Source organism: Urocampus carinirostris, chromosome 9 (assembly GCF_059441175.1).
Source record: "Urocampus carinirostris isolate Australia breed hairy pipefish chromosome 9, RoL_Ucar_1.0, whole genome shotgun sequence".
NCBI classification, from domain to species: domain Eukaryota; kingdom Metazoa; phylum Chordata; class Actinopteri; order Syngnathiformes; family Syngnathidae; genus Urocampus; species Urocampus carinirostris.
This window is the reverse complement of record NC_142357.1, coordinates 3,573,321-3,594,729: the sequence shown is the minus strand read 5'-3', so window position 1 is coordinate 3,594,729 and position 21,409 is coordinate 3,573,321. Positions and strand designations below refer to the sequence as shown.

The following is a 21,409-nucleotide window of genomic DNA, read 5'->3' as shown; positions in this document are numbered from 1 at the left end:
AAAAAAAAAACAAAAAAACTGCCAGTAGTGCAAAAAGTCAGATTAGCAGCCGTTTAGATTTAAGTTAACTATATGTTAGATAGATAGATAGATAGATAGATAGATAGATAGATAGATGGATAGATAGATACTTTATTCATCCCCGCAGGGAAATTCACATTTCCAGCAGCATCCCTGCGCTGAGAACAATACAATAATAAAGCAAAAAGAATACAATATACAAATACCCAATGTGACATGTTAATACCCACTGTAGCGTGTTCTATAGAGTATCTAGAATTTAGATTCTAGATAGTGCTACACAGAATACATATTGCAGTAAAATTAGGTAATATGCAATGTAGGGGGTGTGGTTTAATGTGGGCCTTTAGTCTGCCTGGTGGAGTTAAAGAGCCTCATGGCATGATGGAGAAAAGATCTCTTCAGTCTGTCCGTGGTACAAGACAGTGACAGCAGTCTGTCGCTGAAGCTGCTCTTCTGTCTGGATATAATGCTGTGTAGTGGATGTGATGAATTGTCCATGATTGACCGCAGCTTTTCCAGTGCCCGTCTCTCAGCTACTGTTGTCAGGCCGTCCAGCTCTGTGCCCACAACAGAGCTCGCTTTCCTCGCCAGTTTATTGAGACGAGAGGCATCCTTCTTCATGACGCTGCCTCCCCAACACGCTGCCGCATAGAAGAGGGCGCTTGCCACAACTGTCTCATAGAATATTTTCAGGAGCTATTTGCAGATGTTGAAGGAGGTCAGCCTTCTGAGGAAGTAAAGTCGGCTTTGATCTTTCCTACAAAAGAGCTTCTATGTTGGCAGTCCAGTCCAGTTTTGTTGTCCAGCTGCACACCCAGATATTTGTAGGTCTGGACAAATTCTACACATTCTCCTTTGATGGTTACAGGAACTGGGTGAGTTCTAGTTCTCCTGAAGTCCACCACCATCTCCCTGGTCTTGGTGGTGTTCAGGTGCAGGTGGTTTGCGTCCTGAAGTCCTGAATCAATTTCCTGTACTCCTCCTATATATATAGTATAGGTTATTCATATGCTATGGAGTAGAAGTGTGTTTTAAGCTTAGATTTAAACATTTCCACTGAGGTTGCAGATCGGATCTCAGGGGGAAGAGCATTCCACAGCACCGGTGCCCAGATGGAGAACGCTCTCGAACCTGCAGAACACTTATTGGCTCTTGGGATCACCAGTTGACCGACGCTTTCAGAACGAAGGCTTCGGACCGGAACATAGGGGGAAATCAGATATGAAAGACATGAGAGAGCAAGTCCATGTATGATTTTGTATAATACTAAGAGAACCTTGAAATCACATCTTAGGCTAAAAGGGAGCCAATGCAGGTTAGCCAAAATCGGCGTGATGTGATCGTACTTTTTTGTCCTAGTTAAAAGCCTCGCTGCAGCATTTTGTACCAGCTGAAGACTCTTGATTCTGGACTTCGGGAGACCGGAGAGTAGTGCGTTACAGTAATCGAGACGGGAGGTAACAAACGCGTGAATTATAATCTCCGCATCCGGCTGAGACAGCATAGGACGAATTTTAGCAATGTTGCGAAGATGGAAGAAAGCGGTTCTAGTAATTTTCTTCACATGTGTTTGAAAGGACAGATCGAGGTCAAATATAAAATGAAATGAAATGAAATGATCTGCATTTATATAGCGCTTTTCAAGTCAAGACTTCCCAAAGGGTGACACCTAAATTTTTAACTGAGTCACTCTGTGTGATGTGACATTTGTCAATGTTCACAGCAGTTTTTGAGAATAAGTCACGGCATTTAGATGGACCAATAATAAACATTTCGGTCTTTTCAGAGTTAAGACGCAAGAAATTGAGTGACATCCACTCTTTTATCTCAGTGAGGCAGGCCTCCAAATTTCCACAATTTAGTGTGGCAGATTCCTCCAACGGAAGGTATAGTTGAGTGTCATCTGCGTAGCAGTGGAAACTGATATTATATTTGCGAACAATGTCACCTAATGGAAGCATGTAAATGCTGAAAAGAAAGGGGCCAAGTACTGAACCCTGCGGAACACCACAGGTAACACTAAAGGGCTCAGATGTCATTTCGCCGTATTTAACACAGTGCGTCCTATCTGAGAGGTAGGATCTGAACCATGAGAGGACGGTTCCAGAGAGAGCAATCCATTTTTCCAACCGTTCTAGTAATATATTATGGTCCACTGTGTCAAAAGCAGCACTAAGGTCCAGCAGCAACAAAAGTGATGAAGCGCCAGAGTCCATTGCCAGTGGGAGATCATTGGTTACCTTAATCAGAGCTGTCTCAGTAGAGTGGTTAGCCCTGAATCCTGATTGCATTGATTCAAAAAGACTGTTCTTGGATATGAAATCATTCAGTTGCTGTGCCACTTCTTTTTCAAGTACTTTAGCCAGAAACGGTAGGTTTGACACAGGTCTATAATAACCGTAAATTACGGACTAAAAGCCGCTACTTTTTCCCCAAACTTTCAACCCTGCGGCTTATTTAGTGATGCGGCCAATTTATGTAATTTTTTCTAACGGCCGCCAGCAGCGCTCGAGTATAAAAGGTACGATTTAGACCGGTGGAATATATGCGCCGAGGAAGACTGCAACTTCTTGGCTTGACGAAGCGGCGAGAAATCTTCACTTAAACTGGCCGCATGCGAAAGGCAACTTTTTCACAAGTCTGCCAGTGGATCCAGACAGTGTGGGGCAGCATCAAAAAATCCACCATCACCAACGGGTTTCGAAAAGCCGTAAAGGAGAGGAGGGCACACCAGCGACAGTGACAGCGCGAGTGAGGCTACGGGAGCGTGGGACGACGTCTATATGACACTGTTTCTTTCCGACACTGAGGAAGACGACTTGATGGCTTCAGTTGTAAGGAGGAAGATGAAGACGGTTTACCGAGATTTTTACAAGTACGGTATGTTTTTTTAACAGACCCGTTTACTGTGTTGCGAGCGTGTTGCTAGCGTGTTGCTACCTGTCACAGGCACCGTTTGGGATGAAAGTTATATTATTATTATTAAAGCTTTGAAAACTCTCTCGGTGTACCGTCTTTTTTTGTAAATATGAATACCCTGTATAATATGTATTTGCAACTGTATATTTTGTAATGTATTTATTTGTATTTGTTTTGGACACTTATTCTGATATGTTTTGGACGGGCGAATTTAAAAGAAGGGGCGTAACAAACGCGGGCTGATGGGAAGTGGGGACCGGTAAAGGTGGGTGTTTATGGACACGGCGGACAATAGTGGATATATATTTTTCCCACCCTTACCTTTAGAAATATACACTTTTTTCTTTGGATTACTCAAGAGCCGGACTCTGCTGGTCTGCATCAAACCTTAAGTACCGGTATCATTTTGCGTTGATTTAGCCGGCAGTGATTTTTGGAATGTGTACTTTAATGAAGGATATTCAGTTACAATCGTGAGACTTAAAGTCGGGTCTGGGTTAATTTTGTGTTACATTTTTTTAATGTGGGCGCATGCGGCTTATATAGAGGTGCGGCTTGTGTAAGTACAAAATCGGTTTTCCTCTTGAAATGTGGTGGGTGCGGCTTATAATCAGGTGCACTCTATAGTCCAGAATTTACTGTACATAAGCTTTCTGGATCAAGGTTGGGTCGTTTCAGTGTAGGTTTAATAACTGCGGACTTAAAAGCCACTGGAATTACACCCGAGGAGAGTGATATGTTTATAATATTTATAACTGAACAGGCAAGTCGTCGGTTTGGCCGTATTCACCACCTGTTTAAGATTATCCAGTGACAGTTCACTAAATCAGGACAAATTCCCTGGACAGCCACCATGTCGTGCATCTATAGATTTCAGCCCTTTAATATGTGATGTATTAACACTGTCTCTAGAAATTTCTTCCTGTATGCATTGAGTCTTCTTATTAAAGAAGACCATAAAGTCATGGGCTGAATGGGTAGAACTATCTGGGATAATCTGTTGCCTTGTAAGCGATGCTAGAGTGTCGAAAAGGATTTTGGGGTTGTTCTTTTGTGACGCAATCACCTTAGAAAGGTAGGCTGATTTTGCAGAGGCAAGGGCCGCTTTATACTTTAACAAGCTGTCACACTAGGTTTGATGGAAAACCTCACGCTTGGTAGTGCGCCATTTTCTTTCAGATTTCCTTTATTCTTGTTTGAGGGACCTAGTTTCATCAGTAAACCAAGGCGTGTGTCTTTTAGGTCGTGATTTAAGCCGTATGGGCGCTACTGAATCTAGGACACTAGCCAGGGTAGCATTAACCTCATTCATGAGTGAGTCGATAGAGCTTTTGTATGAAGGAAAGGACGCAACTGCTCCTGAAAGAAGATCAGAGAGCTCAGAAACTGTGCCAGTGCTTATATTGCGTCCACTAAGTCCTTCAGCTTTTTTAGTACTACATTTAGCTAGCACCTCGAATGTAACTAAATAATGATCAGAAATAACCGTAGTACACGGTAACACCGTCATGTTTCAGGTTGAAACTCTTCGAGTCACAACCAAGTCTAGCGTATTTCCATCTTTATGAGTTGGAAAATCAACCAGTTGATTGAAACCAAATGTATCAATTAGAGACCGATAGGTTACTAGGTCAGACAAAAGTTCAGAGAATTCATCTAAGAAAGCTGAGTATGGCCCTGATGCGCGATAAATAGTTACTACATAAATTGACAATAGAGAGGACCGCATAATAATAGCATCGAACGCCTTATAATTATTAAAGGTACGAGGCGTAAATTTGAGTGTTTTTTCAGAAATTAGCGCGACACCGCCACCCTTCTTTAAAAAGCGTGCTACATGGCTGCTACCGAAGTCTTGAGGAGAAGCAAGTTAATTTTGTAATTGCGAATAATAATGTCAACAAGTAAAGCTTTATGAGCAAGCGATCTACAATTAAAAGACCAAATTTTAGCTTTGCTGAATCGTTTAACTTAGCTGAAGTCTTTGTAGAGATTGTCCCAAGATGTCGCCGTTCGGGCGTGTTGAGTTTCAGGCGTCGGTTGACCGGCAAGATCGATGAAGAAATAATGGTGGAATTAGGCACATCTTTGTGTCCTCTGTCATTTCGCCGATGTGGCTCCTTCGGCTTCGCACACTTCACACACTTCCCCGCACGACAACCCCGCTTCTGCTTTCTGTCATCTATGTCGCTTCGTAGGTGGGGTGGCCGACCACGGAGATCCTGGGTCTCTTTGTATCTCGTTCGGGATATCATAGGTGGAATAAAAAGTGCCCGTAAAGTCGAAATTCAGACTCACACCCAATTTAATAAGTTCCTCCCGACTATAAGTGTTATTGGCCACGCATGTGTCCAGAAAAGAAAGCAAAAAAGACAAGAGAACGGTAAGAAATAGAAGATTAGCTGGAGAGCAACGAGCCGCAGCATCCATGTGCGCTGCCATCTTGCTAGTCCTCAAAAAACGTCAGGCTGAATAGTCGACCCTCACACATTTTCAGCATACCAAATCTGGCCCACTTTGTGAAAAGTTTGGACACCTTAGGGAATTACAGCAAAATGTTGGTCCACACAGTCTTGAGAGTTGCTGCTGCCAGCAACACTATGGTCAAAACAACAGAGCGGACGTCATCTGAACTGCAAAAAAAGCACATGATAGATGGGGGGGGTGGGGGGGGGGGGGTTGTCACTGGCTCTCAGTTGGTTTTGTCAGGCCTTCATAACTTATTCTTTTGGTTTAAGTTTAATCCCATTTTGAAATTTTCACTGGAAAATGCCTATTTGTCTCAGGTTTTAGACAAAGTATGTTGTTAAACACTATAAAGAGGGGAGGGGGACTCAGAAACTGCAAAAAATACATCGTGATTAAAAATATATGATCATTTTTAAATGGACTAACAAAAGATTATTATAATGATGTAAGATAAGATATTTTTTAAAAGGAATGATAGAATAAGCGACAAAGTTGTTTTGGAGACAGGTTTATATAAGCCTTTGACTTCAACGTGTCATCCCTTTTTTTACTAATGATAAAAAACACATATGTCAGGCAATATTTTTGTTCGAAAGATATTTTATATCTCAAATTTCTCTTATTCCTAGCAGCTCATATGCAGAGTTATCACTGTACAAAGGAATTTAAAAAAAACACTCACAGATTTGTCTCTCGTGCAAATGCTTACCCGCAAAGACGTTATAGTGGCCGGGTCTCTGATGCGTCCATCGTCATCCTTGAGGTTGTAGCCCTCTGGCCGTTTGTCTCGCTCACTGATCTTCCACAGTTTCACCGTTTTGTCTGAGAAATGAAGAGAACAAAGACAAGACAATCTTTCAAGGTCTCATATGGAGTTAAACTTGAGAGAGAAGGTAGACCAGCATCCAATCTGCCATGTTCAGCGTGATGAATGGCAGGGCATGCTGTGAAGTCACTGATACCAATCTACAAGTCGATGACGTTCCCTAACTGGAAAAAGCCATCTGGGTGCGGTTCAATTTTGCATTCATAACATGAGTTACATCTCATTTCTTCACTTCACTGAGCAAGCTGGCAGCACTCGGGTTGTTGATGTATTTTTTCTTTCAATATCCGTGTCCGTGCATCGCTGCAGGACCTGCCACCATCTGCTGCACATCGGAGTCACGCGTGACTGACCACACTCTGCGAGACGCTTTACGTTTCATCCACCGGTGTGGGAGCGGGTCTGGAGATTACATGATATGATGTGTGTTTGCGTCCACGGAAAAGAAACTCTTGATTTAAAATCCTTCTGTGGGTGGCATATGCTCAGCCAAGTGGAACGCAAACACAGGCCATGAAACAATCTCAGTGACGTTACTGTCATCAAACTTTAACCACCACCCCCTGCTGAAATGTCAGAATCAATTATTACCATTGGTTGAGAGAAGGAAGTAAGCGGCGTTCTGCTGCGGCAGCCATTTGATCTTGTTGATCTTCTCCTCAATCTCCAAACTTTTTAGGTAGTCAAACTCCGGCTCGTGGCTCTGAAATGTGCTGTAAACATTGTATTCCCCTCGACGCTGGGGCTCACTTTTACTCTGCAAAGTTACACAGAATAATAACATAAGGATTTTATTTTTGGTTTGTGTCAAACGTCAATCACATTTGCAGCAGCAACATAAGGAACATGCAGATATACTGTACATTGTACTTGATATTAGGTAGGAATGAGCGTATCAGTATCGGTGCCTTTACCAGTGATAAGATTTTAGTTTAGTACAGTATTTCTAAATCAGTGTCTCAAAACCCAAAAGTGGTCCACAAACCCTTTTTAGTGGGTCGCGGGCCTTTGCCTTGGCAAAGTGAGCCAAAGGAGAAGAAAACACAGAGGGTCAATCATATCCAATTTTCTGGCCATAATAATAGGTGAATCAGTTGGTGACAAAGGGAAGGAAAAATAAAAAACAGTGACAACAGCGATTGAGTCGAGTAGAAGTCGGTTTGGTTTTGCTGGTCATTCGTTTTTTTTTAAAAAAGTTGAATACTGTATATTCTTCTATTTCCGCTTTAGAGTGCACAATACTTTCATTTGACAAATTGGAGAAGTGGAATTGTTTTTCGATTTGGGTCGCAGCTTGTCATTAGGGTGAAATGTTGGGTCGTGAAGTCAGATCATTTGACAACCACTGGGTTAGTAGACACTTAAATAAAGGAGCGAAGACATCAATAAATTTTAAACTTGCAAGGAGAAGAGAAGCAGACTGTTCAAGAAACTCTCAGGTGCCAAATTCCAAATATTTTCTTAAGGTCCTCCCCAGAGTCCTTTCTTTTTATTAAATCTCCTAGGTAACAAAAGCAAATCTGCCCAAAAGGGTGTGGAATATCAAAGAATAGCAACATTACTGGCTGATTGTGACAATGATATAAAAGTTCATAGTAGTATAAAAAAACAACAACAGTAAGGTATAATAGTCCAAACAACAAACTGGCATCTTATGCAATATTTTCTGGCATATTTACCAGCCTTATTTCAAGATATCAGTACATAGGGCAGTGGCCAATACTATTATCGGCTGCTCTCTAGTTGTTGATTTGAAATCAAGAAGATCATTATAGGACAGAAAATATTCTGTTAATTATAAGGGAATTCGTTAATTAAGGATGGTAAGGTAGTACTTTAAAAAATTCTGGAATTTCAGGGGAGTTTGATGACATTTAAACTAGTGCTACACAGTAAAATAACAGGCAATAATTTAAGGATTGAAGATAAACACCATATGTTCCCTCATGAGGTAATGTTAAAAATCCTCTAAGCAGTCGTATAAGTTGGGTTATTTTAAGTGGACTTAGTAAAGATGTTAAATTAACTCTTTGTGGACATATGGTCCTTATCCACAAATGTTAATTAACACAGTTATTTTACAGAGTACCAATTTTTTGGTGGGGTGTTCCACACCACTTTTTTCAGAATGATACCCAAATCCTGAGGAATGATATGTACTGATACAATATACCATTGGGACTAGCACATCAAAATATGACTTTTGCAACAGATTAAATCTAGATTGTTTTTAGAAATGCAATATCAAATGTATCCAAAATCGGTTTTCTGTCACTTTAACTTCAGGAACGGGTAAATGTAGTGTTTAATTGTCACTAGAATAATTACCAGAAATACTGAAGTTTCAATAGTGTAGTGGTTAGCATATCTGCCTAACACGAGAAAATTGGCCACGCATGTGTCCAGAAAAGAAAGCAAAAAAGACAAGAGAACGGTAAGAAATAGAAGATTAGCTGGAGAGCAACGAGCCGCAGCATCCATGTGCGGGGTTTGAGACCAGGTGGAGACATATGTTGGCCTGGAGAGGGATGGGCTCCACAAGGTTGAACTTACCCAAGACACACCACAGGAACTGGTGCCCCTTCGATCCTGGTAGTTAAGGGTTCCAACCAACCAACTAATAATGGTCTCAGCTACCAGTGTGAGTACTGATGCCTTTCAAAAGGCTATTTTTGCACTGATACAGATTCCTGGAATGGGTGATTGCCCATCTATAATGTTTGTGTCAATATTGAAGATTACTCAACTAAGAAGTCAACTAACGGTATCAGTCTGAAAAATAAGAATCCACCCTCACTCATATTAAATACAAGACCAGTGCCATAAAATATTGTAGAGAAAAAAACAAGAAAACAAACACAACTGTAAATGATCTAATATTGTCCCTCTCTTATACAGTTTTGTGGCAGGGGATTGACATTTGTTTTTTTTCTTCCCAAAAACAAGCTCCCTGTTAGGTACATAACACAAAATTTGACAGAATTTCTATTGTTACCTTTATGTTAAAAGGGATTCATTGAAATTCTCACAGAAAAACTTTCAAATTATCTTTACCAGTCAGGATAGGCAATCAGCGAAACAAGGTATCGGTATCACGCAGATACTGGATTCATTTTTAGGTATTAAATAATTTAAAGTTATGCCCATTCCATTGATACTAATTTTGGAGTAAGTTGCTATATTACAAAACACACAGCCAACCATTTTCTGTACAAGACAGAATATTTTGTAATTGTATTAAAAGGATTCACTGATGACACTGAATTGTTTTTTTAAAGTATATACAGGTATGTAGAAGGAAAGGAAACTCCTGATAAATGTATTCTGCCTCTTATGGTTTTTAATATTCGACACCTGAGAGAGATTGCATAGGATGCCAGGCTTGTTAGTTATTTTTCAAAGTACATTGAAGACTGTCATTGCGAGGTGACTCTTTCCTACCTCCGGCTCCCTCTGGAAAACGACTACTCTGCCTCCTTTGTCCCCGGTGGCCAACAGCTCCCCCGATGAGTTGAACTCCACTGTCGAGATAATGTCAGCTGCAGCACACACAGAGTGAACGGAAAATGTCAGCGTGCATGTACGCAGGGTGTATCAGACAGGGGGAAATGAATACTCAATCATTTGCCAAAGACAATCATGACGTTGGCAAATGGCTGAAATCTTCAGGATGATGCCATAACAGCCACATTTCAATCATTACACCCTAAACCATTCTTCAAGCACTACCTTGTAAACATTTTGGCTTATTTATCCTGACATTCATTTGTCTTGTTTTTATTTTTTAAGTCTCTATTATATTGAAGTGCCACATCTAATCTGGTTGTAAAACCATACCTGCCAAGTACTACGGTTTTGCCGTAATGAGTATGGTTTTCTTTAACCCACTACGGTCATACGGTGCCATCACAGAAACTACGGTTTTCCCCTTAAATAAAAAAAAAAAAAATACAATCGTAAAAACATCCCACCGCAAGATGGAGACAAAGTACCATTTCAAACAACGGCTATATCAGCACTGCCAGTCGTCTGGCTGCATATCCGGGCAAGTCTATCGACCAAAGTGCTTGGCAGCCTGATGACTAGGAAAATGAAGATGACATCATTTGGATACAAGTGCCACAGTGTGACCCATTCAAAAGAGCAGTTGAAAAAATCTAAACAATGCACAATGGAGAACAATTAATGATTGGGCTGTAGCTTGTAAAACATGGGGAACATTTGGATATCATTAATTTTGCTAAAGTGAATCAACCCACGCATGTTTATGGCTTTTCAGTCCCTTATTATCTGCTTTTCATCGAATAAAAATATTTTGGCCTCGCATATTCAATTGACACTGGTGTGCCTTGCTTCACTTTGAGGAGTGACTGATTCAATGTAGCGGTGACACTTAGAAATGTGTCATTGAAAATGTTTGCATGATATATTGAGATTTAGCCTTTAGTTTGTTTATTGCTTAAATATGTGCTGAAGTCAGTTAAGTGAAATGGGGAATTTCTAAGACGAACAGCAAAAATCCTTCCCTGAATTAAAAAAGAAAGCCATTCATACAGAAAATGAGTCAATTAATATTCTATTTATAAGTATTGGAAAAGGTTTAGGATGTTTGTGTCATGTTTGTCCTACAGAAAACCACTAAAAATATATAAATACTGTAAATATATTAGCAGACAAAATGGCCAAGTACCATATCTTTTCAGACTATAAGGTGCACCTGATTACAAAGTGCACCTTCAAAAATATATCCTTTGTGAAATATTTTTTACATTCAGGCGCACAGACTATAAGGTGCATGAAATTAAAACTACAGTCGGAGCAGAAAAATACTTAGATAGAACATTATTATTTGGAAATCTGGTTTCACATCTAGGAATTGATTCACAAATGGTTACCATATGTAGAAGCATTTTAACCATGCATTTGCAATTATATTTCATATATTCCTGGTCTATAATGTGCCCCAGGTTACAAGGCGCACCTTTGAATATGTGGCAAATTTGGGTTTTTATGTGTGCCTTATATTCCGGACCATACGATACATATTAATGTATCTCATAGGCAAAATGTAGTAGATTTTCCCCTCGCACAACAGCTACTACTACAGAAGTGTTCTCTGTGTAATAGCGACAATTACTTTTAGTCAGAAGCGCGTGCGAGAGAAGAGCAATAGTTGTTTGGTATCTCCCCACACCCTCTGTGGACCTTTTTGTGCACAGAAGACAGGGGGGATGTTGCTATGGAGACCATTTCCATCTCAAGCAGCCATCATATGCGTACATGCCTGTGTACCAATTGCGCTCAGACTTTTGTTGCTGATGCGCACTGAAATTCAGCAACAGTGCAGAAATTGAGTGATGAAATGCTTTTCTAATTATGCAGGCGAAGGATGGCAATTGATGTAGTGGGAACAGACCAATGTGATATATCTTCACGTAATGTACATGGCTGAGTTGAATGGCATGCTTTATTGTTGAAGGGGATTCAGATCAATCGCAGGGTGGGGGTAGGTTTGCTAACATTTTAATCAGGAATCCAGTAACAAAATGGGCAGATAGTCACAGCGTGATAGTCTTCATCTCATTTCACTCACACTCCAATCAAGACCAAGTCATCAGTGCATTAACAAAATGAGAAGATAACATTCAGCATCCAAGGTTTTCTTTTCAACCGGGTAAACTCTCCCACTCTTCCAAGTCTTCCTCACTAGTACTCATCATTAACCCATTGAATCGCTGAGGGGAAACAGTAATTGATGGACGTCCCTGAGCGAATTTGCACACCAGTACGTCCTTCAGTCATTTGGCAGAAAGAAAAGACCGTAAAAGCCAGTGAAGCCGAAAGCTCTAAATGAGAAATTTCCAATCTCTGTCACTGACGGAATTCCTATTTGATTATCGCAAAGAGATTTATAACCTTGTATATTTTCCATGAAAAATTACTTTTATTTGCAGGATGGTGAAATTATGTCTTCAGTAAAGGAAGAACAACTCAAGAAAATACTTGGGTTAGGAAAAAAAAGATTTTTTAAAGCAGTTTAGCATTACTAGCAATTGCCAAGTGGAGTACCAATACTAGATAATGGTGTCAAACCGATACCATAACTTATTTGAAGGTATTAATACTGGCAATGTAGCCACTTTCTTGAAAGTGACCAAAAAAACATAATAGGGGCTGGAAACTTTGCTCTTCATAAGTCTTCCTCCCCAACACAGCTTATTTGATGATCTAGATCACAATCAAACTTTTATAGAGCTATCCAATCTGCTCCAGGTGTATTCAGAGACAGATACATAGAACATGGCCAAGGCTGTAAATATGGAGGGTGCAGGTGCCCAACTACTGAATTGAACCAATAGAAATTCAGATTACTTTTACCGTAAAAGATTGTGTGTCTGCATTTGGACCCTTTCCCCCTGATATAACACTTGGGCCTGGATGGGTCATCAGCTGGGGACCACCGGTCATTGATGTTTTGCTTCCTGATGCCCTAGGTGTTGTTGCTTGACGGCCCCCAGCTCCTATCCTTTCTTCGCACCAACAACCAGAAGTTGTCCTTTTCTTCCTCCTCTGCCAGCTCCTTTCTTGCTTTCCGGAAGGCAGCTTCTTTACAACCCAGGTATCTGAGCAGGTGAAAAGTTGACGAGCCCACAACACATGTGCAACCCACCTCAACTAGGCATACAGTGGTCTTCCAGACCGCCTCCCAGCATTCGGCTGGCCATTCTTCTTATTCGGCCCGTTTCCTCTCGTATACCTCCTCTATTCCCTCATCCCACAGGACAGTTAGACCCACCAGGAGGACCGACTTGCTGGCTACCGACCACACCATCGATGGCCGCAATGATGTTTCAGTCATCTCCCTGGGAAAATGCAACTGCCTCTTGAAGTCAACTATAATCTTCCATTCTATGTCGGGTGAGAGGAGCCTTCTCATGTTTGATGGGTGGGGGGCAGTGATGTTTTCGCCAGCCCTTGAGAACTGGATGGTGTATCTTAATTGGGTAGCTATCCGGCTGTTTGCCTTCTGTCTCAATGCTTCTACCACCTCTGCCAGCTTTCTCAGAACAGTGTCTTGCTGCCATTTGTAGCAGCCTTGGGACAGTGACGACTTGCAGCCCAAGAGGGTGTGCTGAAGGCTAGTATTGAAAGTACTACATAGGGGGCAGATATCTTTATTGGTGAACCACAGGTGGAAATTTTGGAAGCAAGGTAGCGTTTTGTAAGTTGCTCGGATAAGGAAGCTGATCCTGGTTTGAGGGATCTTCCACAGGTCGGGCCAAGACATACGCCTGTCAATGACACCTTCCAGAGTTCACCAGCCGCCAGCTGTCTGCTCCGGGAAACTGCTTTGATAGTATGCCGTTCCTGCTCCGACCTTATTACTTCTGTCACCACCATGGTTTTCTTCTCCTGGTATGGAGATTTTGACAAAAGAGGGGGGCCTATATACATATATATATATATATATATATATATATATATATATATATATATATATATATATATATATATATATATATATATATATATATATATATATATATTTTTTTTTTTTTTTACGTTACACAATTTACATTTCTGACTCTTTCTGGGAGATTTATACAGAGGAGGGGATTCCCAGCCCCCTCGATCAACCCAACTGATGTGTTGGGAGTGATTAGGTGACTAGAAATGTAAATGTTCTTGACTCTAGCCACCTTCCACTAGGGGGATATGGCTATGGTATATATATATATATATATATATATATATATATATATATATATATATATATATATATATATATATATATATATATATATATATATATATATATATATATATATATATATATATAGTAGGGGTTTAGTGAATTCACATATGAAACTGGTGGGGTTTGATCGCTCCAAAAGGGTTAAGAACCACTGGTCTACAGACACATTTTCTTCAACAGTAGAGAGTAATCAAATAAAGGCCATAAATTGTGTGAAGCCAGGTGTGACATGGACATGGAGAGGTCAGTGCTTCTTGCTTGACGTCACGCACATCCATCAGCAGTAATCACACATGTCGGCATGCTGCTGTGTGGCAACAAGCTCCTATAAATCTCTTCTTGTTTCCATTCACCAGTTGAAAAACATCCACACCTACTATTCAGTATCGAATTGTAGCTCCACAAACTAGATGGAAATCCAGATATGTATTATTGATTCTGAAAAGCGATAGGGATCCAGGAAAATAAGCGGGGTGCTGTGATATTGAATTTATTTATAGACACGGGCCCATCCGTCAGACAAACTGAAGGGGACACAACAGAATTGTCGGTGATGGAGAAGAGGGGGGGAATGACGTATTCAGCATGGGTGGAGGTATTGTTGCACTAAGTAGGTCAATAAATGATTGCACAGATCCTCCTCTCGGTGCAGGCAAAAGTAGTCGCTCAGGTCTAGAGCGCCCCTCCCTGTGACATTCAACACAAAGCCAGTTTGATTACAGTCTGTGTTGTGTTGGACAAATGAGCAAAGTATGACTGCAAGGAAAGGGATTTTGGGACACACTGTGAATATGGAGAATAGAGTGCAATAGTTAGAATACTTTTTGCAGGAGAGGTGCGGGCCGGATTAAAGCGTTCATCCTGAGCTGCCTATGTCAAAGGATCAGACTTTTTGGTGTATTTGCTTTGTTTTCACTATGATAACCGAGACTGAGCAAGTCATAATAGTCATAATATTTCCCTTACTGTCAAGAATGCCAGGTATCTCCAAAATGTAAATAAAATGCCAATAATTAGAAATGTCGTTATGCATTTACTATGAGTGTTTACATCAGTTGTTGTAAACAAATATGATTTCTGGACCCACCACCCTACCCTAATTACAAGCTGCAACCAAAGAAAGAAATTTCACTTCTCAAATGTATTGATGACCAGCAGAAACAAAACAAAGTACTATTTACTTTAATTCTCAATATGCAGAAACTGTTAGGATCCACCATTCCACCTTGCCCCAGAGCGCGCCACACCGGAGCCCAAACTCCACCCACCTATCCCTAATTATTCTTGTCCTTTATATTGACTACTCGGACTGCACACTAGGTCGGGTCATTGCATTTCCCCTGCCACGCAGGGGGATGTTTTTTGTTGTTACTTTGTTCCTTGCATCTCGATTTCCGGTTTGGATATTGTCAGGTTTGACTTTGTTTGGACATATTATTTGGTTTGTGACCCTATTTTGTTTGTTCCATCCATCCATCTATTATCTGGACCGCTTATCCTCGGTAGGGTGGAGCCCATCCCAGCTATCTCTGGGCAGTGGGCAGGCGACCCCCTGAACTGGTTACCAGCCAGTTGCAGGGCACACAAAGACAGACAACAAATTCACATGCTTACTCATACCTCGGAACATTTTGGACACACCTAGCAACCTGACATGCATGTATTTGAAATGTGAGAGAAAATCTGAGTGCCTGGAGGAAACCTACGCAGTCACGGCGAGAGCATTCGAATGCCTGTAGCTGGACTTGAACCATGAACCTCCGCACTGTGTGGCTGCGCGCTAACCCCCCACTCACCTTGCCGCTCGTTCTTTGTTTCTGGTTTTGTTATCAAATACCATCCATAATTTCACCTCTCTGTGCCTCATTTCCGACTTTCTTTAACATGGGTCCACCCGCAAAACATAACACAAACATTAAAATAAAAAAGTTTAACGGCTGAGATAAATTGCACAACACATTAATGTTTTGATCCTCCTTTGTATTCAAGATAATGAAATCCATATCTAATATATTCTTCACTGTTTCTGTGTTTTGCCATACTGAACATATGCAAACAATCTATACTGTTCTTTATCTGTGGTGTAAATTGTGTATTGTATATTGTATTTTCTCTCTCTCTAATTTAAAATAATGTATATTTGATGGTAAGGTCCATTAAAGGGACAGTGTGTATTATTTAACGCCTCCTATGGGTAAAAACAAAACGTAATCAATTAAACAGCGTTGATTTAAAAATGGGCAAAAATACATGAACTATGATAGAAACAAGTTTTTTTTTCAAAAGTGCTTACAGGTTGAGAGATTTGAAAAAAAAAGAAAATGAAAGTCGGGATCCTAAAAATATTCCTACAGTCCTACAAAATATTATGAATCTTTTGCAATTTACCACGCCAGTTCATAGCAAATTAGGACATATTCTATTTAAATAGAAATTAAAGCAATCCATTTTATATAGGTATCACCAGTGTTGGGGGGTTACTTTTTAAATGCAATCTGATACAGTTACTACCTGTTAAAAATGTAATCAGTAACATAATCCAAATACCATAATATTGCAGTAATGTAACTTGGTTACTTTAGATTACTTTTGGATTATCCCAATCCCAAATATAATAATAAAAGACAAAATAAAATAACAAAAATAACTTTAAAAACTTTTGTTCAAGATAAAGTATCTATGAACCTCAGAAAATAATTGGAAGAAACCAAAGTAAGGTACCACAAGAATGCTCAAATTTTAACCACTAAGTAGAGTTTATAAAGCAAAAATAAAACCTTCTTTTTCACATGGTAGACAAGATATTCTCTGTATTTTTCACATCAGGGGAACATAAAGAATCCAATATTGTTTACATACTAAATTTCCAACCAACTTCTGGGATTTTTTGTTTCCAAGTTCAAATTTTACGTGTTAGAAGTGGGGGTGCCAAACTTCTTGACAATCGGGTATTCAGATTTACTAGGCTGTCCATTCATCTCAGATTGACTGGTGTTCTACTTAACAAGTGTCTCGGATGCTCATTGACTACGATTACGAAAACGGAGTAAAACATTCTCACTGCATAAGAATACAGTGATCATACAGTGAATTTTGAACAACAATCAACAAAATACAAAAGGAAGACAATCTAATTTGCAAAATGTCCCTAAACTCATCACTGTTCATAAATGAATTCAATGCTACCCTGGCTAGTGCCCTGGATTCTGTAGCGCCCATCCGGCTTAAATCACGACCTAAAAGACGCACGCCTTGGTTTAATGATGAAACTAGATCCCTTAAACGAGAATGCAGGAAATCTGAAAGAAAATGGCGCGCTACCAAGCTTGAGGTTTTCCATCAAATCTGGTGTGATAGTTTGTTGAAGTATAAAGCGGCCCTGGCCTCTGCAAAATCAGCCTACCTTTCGAAGGTGATTGCGTCACAAAAGAACAATCCCAAGGTCCTTTTCGACACTGTAGCATCGCTTACAAGGCAACAGACTATCCCAGATAGCTCCACTCATTCTGCCCACGACATAATGGTCTTCTTTACTAAGAAGATCCAAAGAATACAGGAAGAAATCGCTAAAGACAGTATTAATTCAACACATACTAAAGCACTCAAATCTATAGATGCGCGACATGGTGGCTGTCCAGGGATTTTGTCCCGTTTTAGTGAACTGTCACTCGATAATCTTAAACAGATGGTGAATACGGCCAAACCGACGACTTGCCAGTTCGACCCGCTTCCAGGTTCACTTATTAAAGGTCTCTTTGGCGTTCTTGCACCTTCAGTTCTAAATATTTTAAACATATCACTCTCCTCAGGTGTAGTTCCAGCGGCTTTTAAGTCCGCCGTCATTAAACCCACACTGAAACGACCCAACCTTGATCCAGAAAACTTATGTAATTATAGACCTGTGTCAAACCTACCGTTTCTTTCTAAAATACTTGAAAAAGTAGTGGCACAGCAGCTGAATGACTTCATGTCCGAGAACAATCTCTTTGAATCGATGCAATCAGGATTCAGGGCTAACCACTCTACTGAGACAGCTCTGATTAAGGTAACCAATCATCTCCTACGGGCAATGGACTCTGGCGCATCATCACTTTTGCTTTGACACAGTGGACCATAATATCTTGCTAGAACGGTTGGAAAAATGGATTGGTCTCTCAGGAAACGTCCTCTTATGGTTCAGATCCTACCTCTCAGATAGGACACACTGCGTTAAATATGGCGAATTGACATCTGAGCCTTTTAGTGTTACCTGTGGTGTTCCGCAAGGTTCAGTGCTTGGCCCCCTTCTCTTCAGCATTTATATGCTTCCACTAGGTGATATTATTCGCAAGTATAATATCAGTTTCCATTGCTACGCAGATGACACTCAACTCTATCTCCCGATGGAGGAATCTGCCACACTAAACTGTGGAAATTTGGAGGCCTGCCTCACTGAGATAAAAGAGTGGATGTCACTCAATTTCCTGCGCCTTAACTCTGAAAAGACTGAAAAGTTAGTTATTGGTCCATCTAAGTCCCGTGACTTATTCTCTAAAACCGCTGTGAACATCGACAATTGCCACATCACACAGAGCGACTCACTTAAAAATGTAGGTGTCATTTTTGACCCCGATCTGTCCTTTCAAACACATGTGAAGAAAATTACTAGAACCGCTTACTTTCATCTCCTTAACATTGCTAAAATTCGTCCTATACTTTCTCAGTCGGATGCCGAAATTATAATTCACGAGTTTGTTACCTCCCGTCTCGACTACTGTAATGCACTACTTTCCGGTCTTCCGATGACCAGACTCAAGAGTCTTCAGCTGGTACAAAATGCTGCAGCGAGGCTTTTAACTAGGACAAAAAAGTACGATCACATCACCCCAATTTTGGCTAACCTGCATTGGCTCCCTGTTAGCCTAAGATGCAATTTTAAGGTTCTCCTATTACTATACAAAATCATACATGGACTTTCCCCCTCATATCTTTCAGATCTGATTTCCCCCTATGTCCCGGCCCGAAGCCTTCGTTCCGAGAGCGCCGGTCTCCTGGTGATCCCAAGAGCCAAGAAGTGTTCCGCTGGTTCGAGAGCGTTCTCCATCACCAATGTTGTGGAATGCTCTTCCCCCTGAGATCCGATCTGCAACCTCAGTGGAAATGTTTAAATCTAAGCTTAAAACTTATTTCTACTCTATAGCATACGAATAACCTAAACTTCTTATATGTAATAACTTGTGAAGCCCTTTGAGACTATTTGTGATTAAGGGCTATACAAATAAAAATGACTTGACAATGACTTGTTGCACAACTGCACTAATACGCACACACATAGCCAGCGACAGTCACTAAAACTGCAAGCATGCGTCAAGTCAACAAAATGAGTGTTACAATAAAAAAGAAATAAAATAAAATAAGACAGACAAAAAGAAAAGTGCTTACACCTGCAGAGTCTGACAAACAAATGGTGGTGGATAAGTTGTCCATCGGTACAGAATTACATAGATGCACGCAAGTACACCTTATCTATCTTTGTCTCGTGTCAGTGATTGGAATTAAGATACACAATTAAAATATTGCCACATTATGTATACATAAATATACTTTTTAATATAATCCATCCATCCATTATCTGCACCGCTTATTCTCAGTAGTGTCGTGGGGGATTTGGAACCCATCCCAGCTATCTTCGAGCAGTGGGCAGGGGACATCCTGAACCGGTTGCAAGCCAGTCGCAGGACACATGGAGACAGACAACTCACTCCCTCTTTCACACCTAGGGACAATTTGGACCGGAAAATTAACCTGACAAACGTGTTTTTTGGAATGTGGGAGGAAACCCAGGCAAGCACGGGGAGAACAAGCAAACACCACAAGGGAAGATTCGATCTCATGACCTCAGAACAGTGCCGCACACGTGCTAACATTACGCTGCCGTGCTGCCCCTTTTTAATGCAGTACTAATCCTTAAAAGTAATCCTTATTTCAACTAATTGTACCTGTAATGAAGATTACTTATTTCTTTTGTGTAACTGTAAAATGCAAATCAATTTTCTTTGTATCCTATTTACGTAACGCTCTTAGATGTTTTTTTTTTTTACTTCCAAAGCCTAATTATCACATTATTTTTATTCACAGTACCAGAAACAAAAGTTGTGGAGAAAACAGAAAGTCAGACAGAAAGATATAGATAAATACTAGGTCCAAATTATCATCAGTTGCACCAAAGAGTTGTTTCCCTTTTCAAGCTTTTTTTCTTTAGTTATTTATATCATTCAGGACAACTCTGTTTTATCCATTCTCTAACATTTTTCTCTGGCACCGTAAGTAACAAAGGTGGGATAATGACATAAAATCATTTTTTTTCAATATGTCATTTGTATCACAAGTGGTCTTGTGGTTTTGTTTCAGCACCATTCGCAATGATCGCAGCAAGGCTTTAGGGCTAGGACCTTAGCTTGGCCTTTTGGCTGAGAGTAAGTGTCCCGGCTCCTAGGCTTTGTAGCGTATTATGAACTGACCGATAACGGATAATGGATAATGAATAACGAAGATAGATCAATAACCCTTAAAAACCCCAAAACCCCCACCCGTCCTTATACCGATGCATAGGCCCGGTATTGCAGTACCTCCGGGAACGGTGCATTCCGCAGTGGTTAGGATATGGTGCTCTTATACTAGCTAGGCATTGATGCTAGGTCCTTAGCTTGGCCTTAGCTTGGCCTTTTGCCATGATCTTTGATTTTTGCAATCTGGAGATGGAATAGGAGCTTGCTCTGTCCGCTCCACGCATCGGCCCGGTATTGCAGTACCTCCGGGAACGGTGCATTCGCAATGATCGCAGCAAGGCTTTAGGGCAAGGACCTTAGCTTGGCCTTTTGGCTAAGAGTAAGTGTCCCGGCTCCTAGGCTTTGTAGCGTATTATGAACTGACCGATAACGGATAATGGATAATGAATAACGAAGATAGAACAATAACCCTTAAAACCCCCCCCCCCCCCAAATTCAAAGCTTTGATGCTAGGTCCTTAGCTTGGCCTTGGAGATACCATGATCATGAACAACTGTGATGCTATGTCCTTAGCTTGGCCTTTTGCCGGCTTGTAGTGAGCACAGATTTTTGCAATCTGGAGATGGAATAAGAGCTTGCTCTGTCCACTCCACGCATCGGCCCGGTATTGCAGTACCTCCGGGAACGGTGCATTTGCAATGATCGCAGCAAGGTTTAAGGGCTAGGACCTTAGCTTGGCCTTTTGGCTGAGAGTAAGAGTCCCGGCTCCTTGGCTTTGTAGCGTATTATGAACTGACCGATAACGGATAATGGATAATGAATAACGAAGATAGAACAATAACCCTTAAAAACCCCATTCGTGTTTGAACTGTAAACTTCGTGCGCAATGATCGCAGCAAGGCTTTAGGGCTAGGACCTTAGCTTGGC

At 40.7% G+C, this 21,409-nt stretch overlaps 1 protein-coding gene and 2 pseudogenes across 2 annotated transcripts in view; 2 read left to right on the top strand and 1 right to left on the bottom strand.

Annotated features, from left to right (window-relative positions):
* Nucleotides 1–21,409, bottom strand: part of LOC148359118 (serine/threonine-protein phosphatase 2A 55 kDa regulatory subunit B beta isoform) — a 103,214-nt gene that overhangs the window by 27,477 nt on the left and 54,328 nt on the right. For both annotated transcript variants that reach the window (XM_088344220.1, XM_088344221.1), the window contains exons 2-4: nucleotides 9,680–9,777; nucleotides 6,830–6,995; nucleotides 6,122–6,234 (exon numbers count right to left, since the gene is read on the bottom strand). In XM_088344220.1, the coding sequence (XP_088200346.1) occupies nucleotides 6,122–6,234; nucleotides 6,830–6,995; nucleotides 9,680–9,777 (377 nt within the window). The remainder of the gene's footprint in view (nucleotides 1–6,121; nucleotides 6,235–6,829; nucleotides 6,996–9,679; nucleotides 9,778–21,409) is intronic.
* Nucleotides 20,648–20,807, top strand: LOC148359121 (U2 spliceosomal RNA; annotated as a pseudogene).
* Nucleotides 21,052–21,180, top strand: LOC148359120 (U2 spliceosomal RNA; annotated as a pseudogene).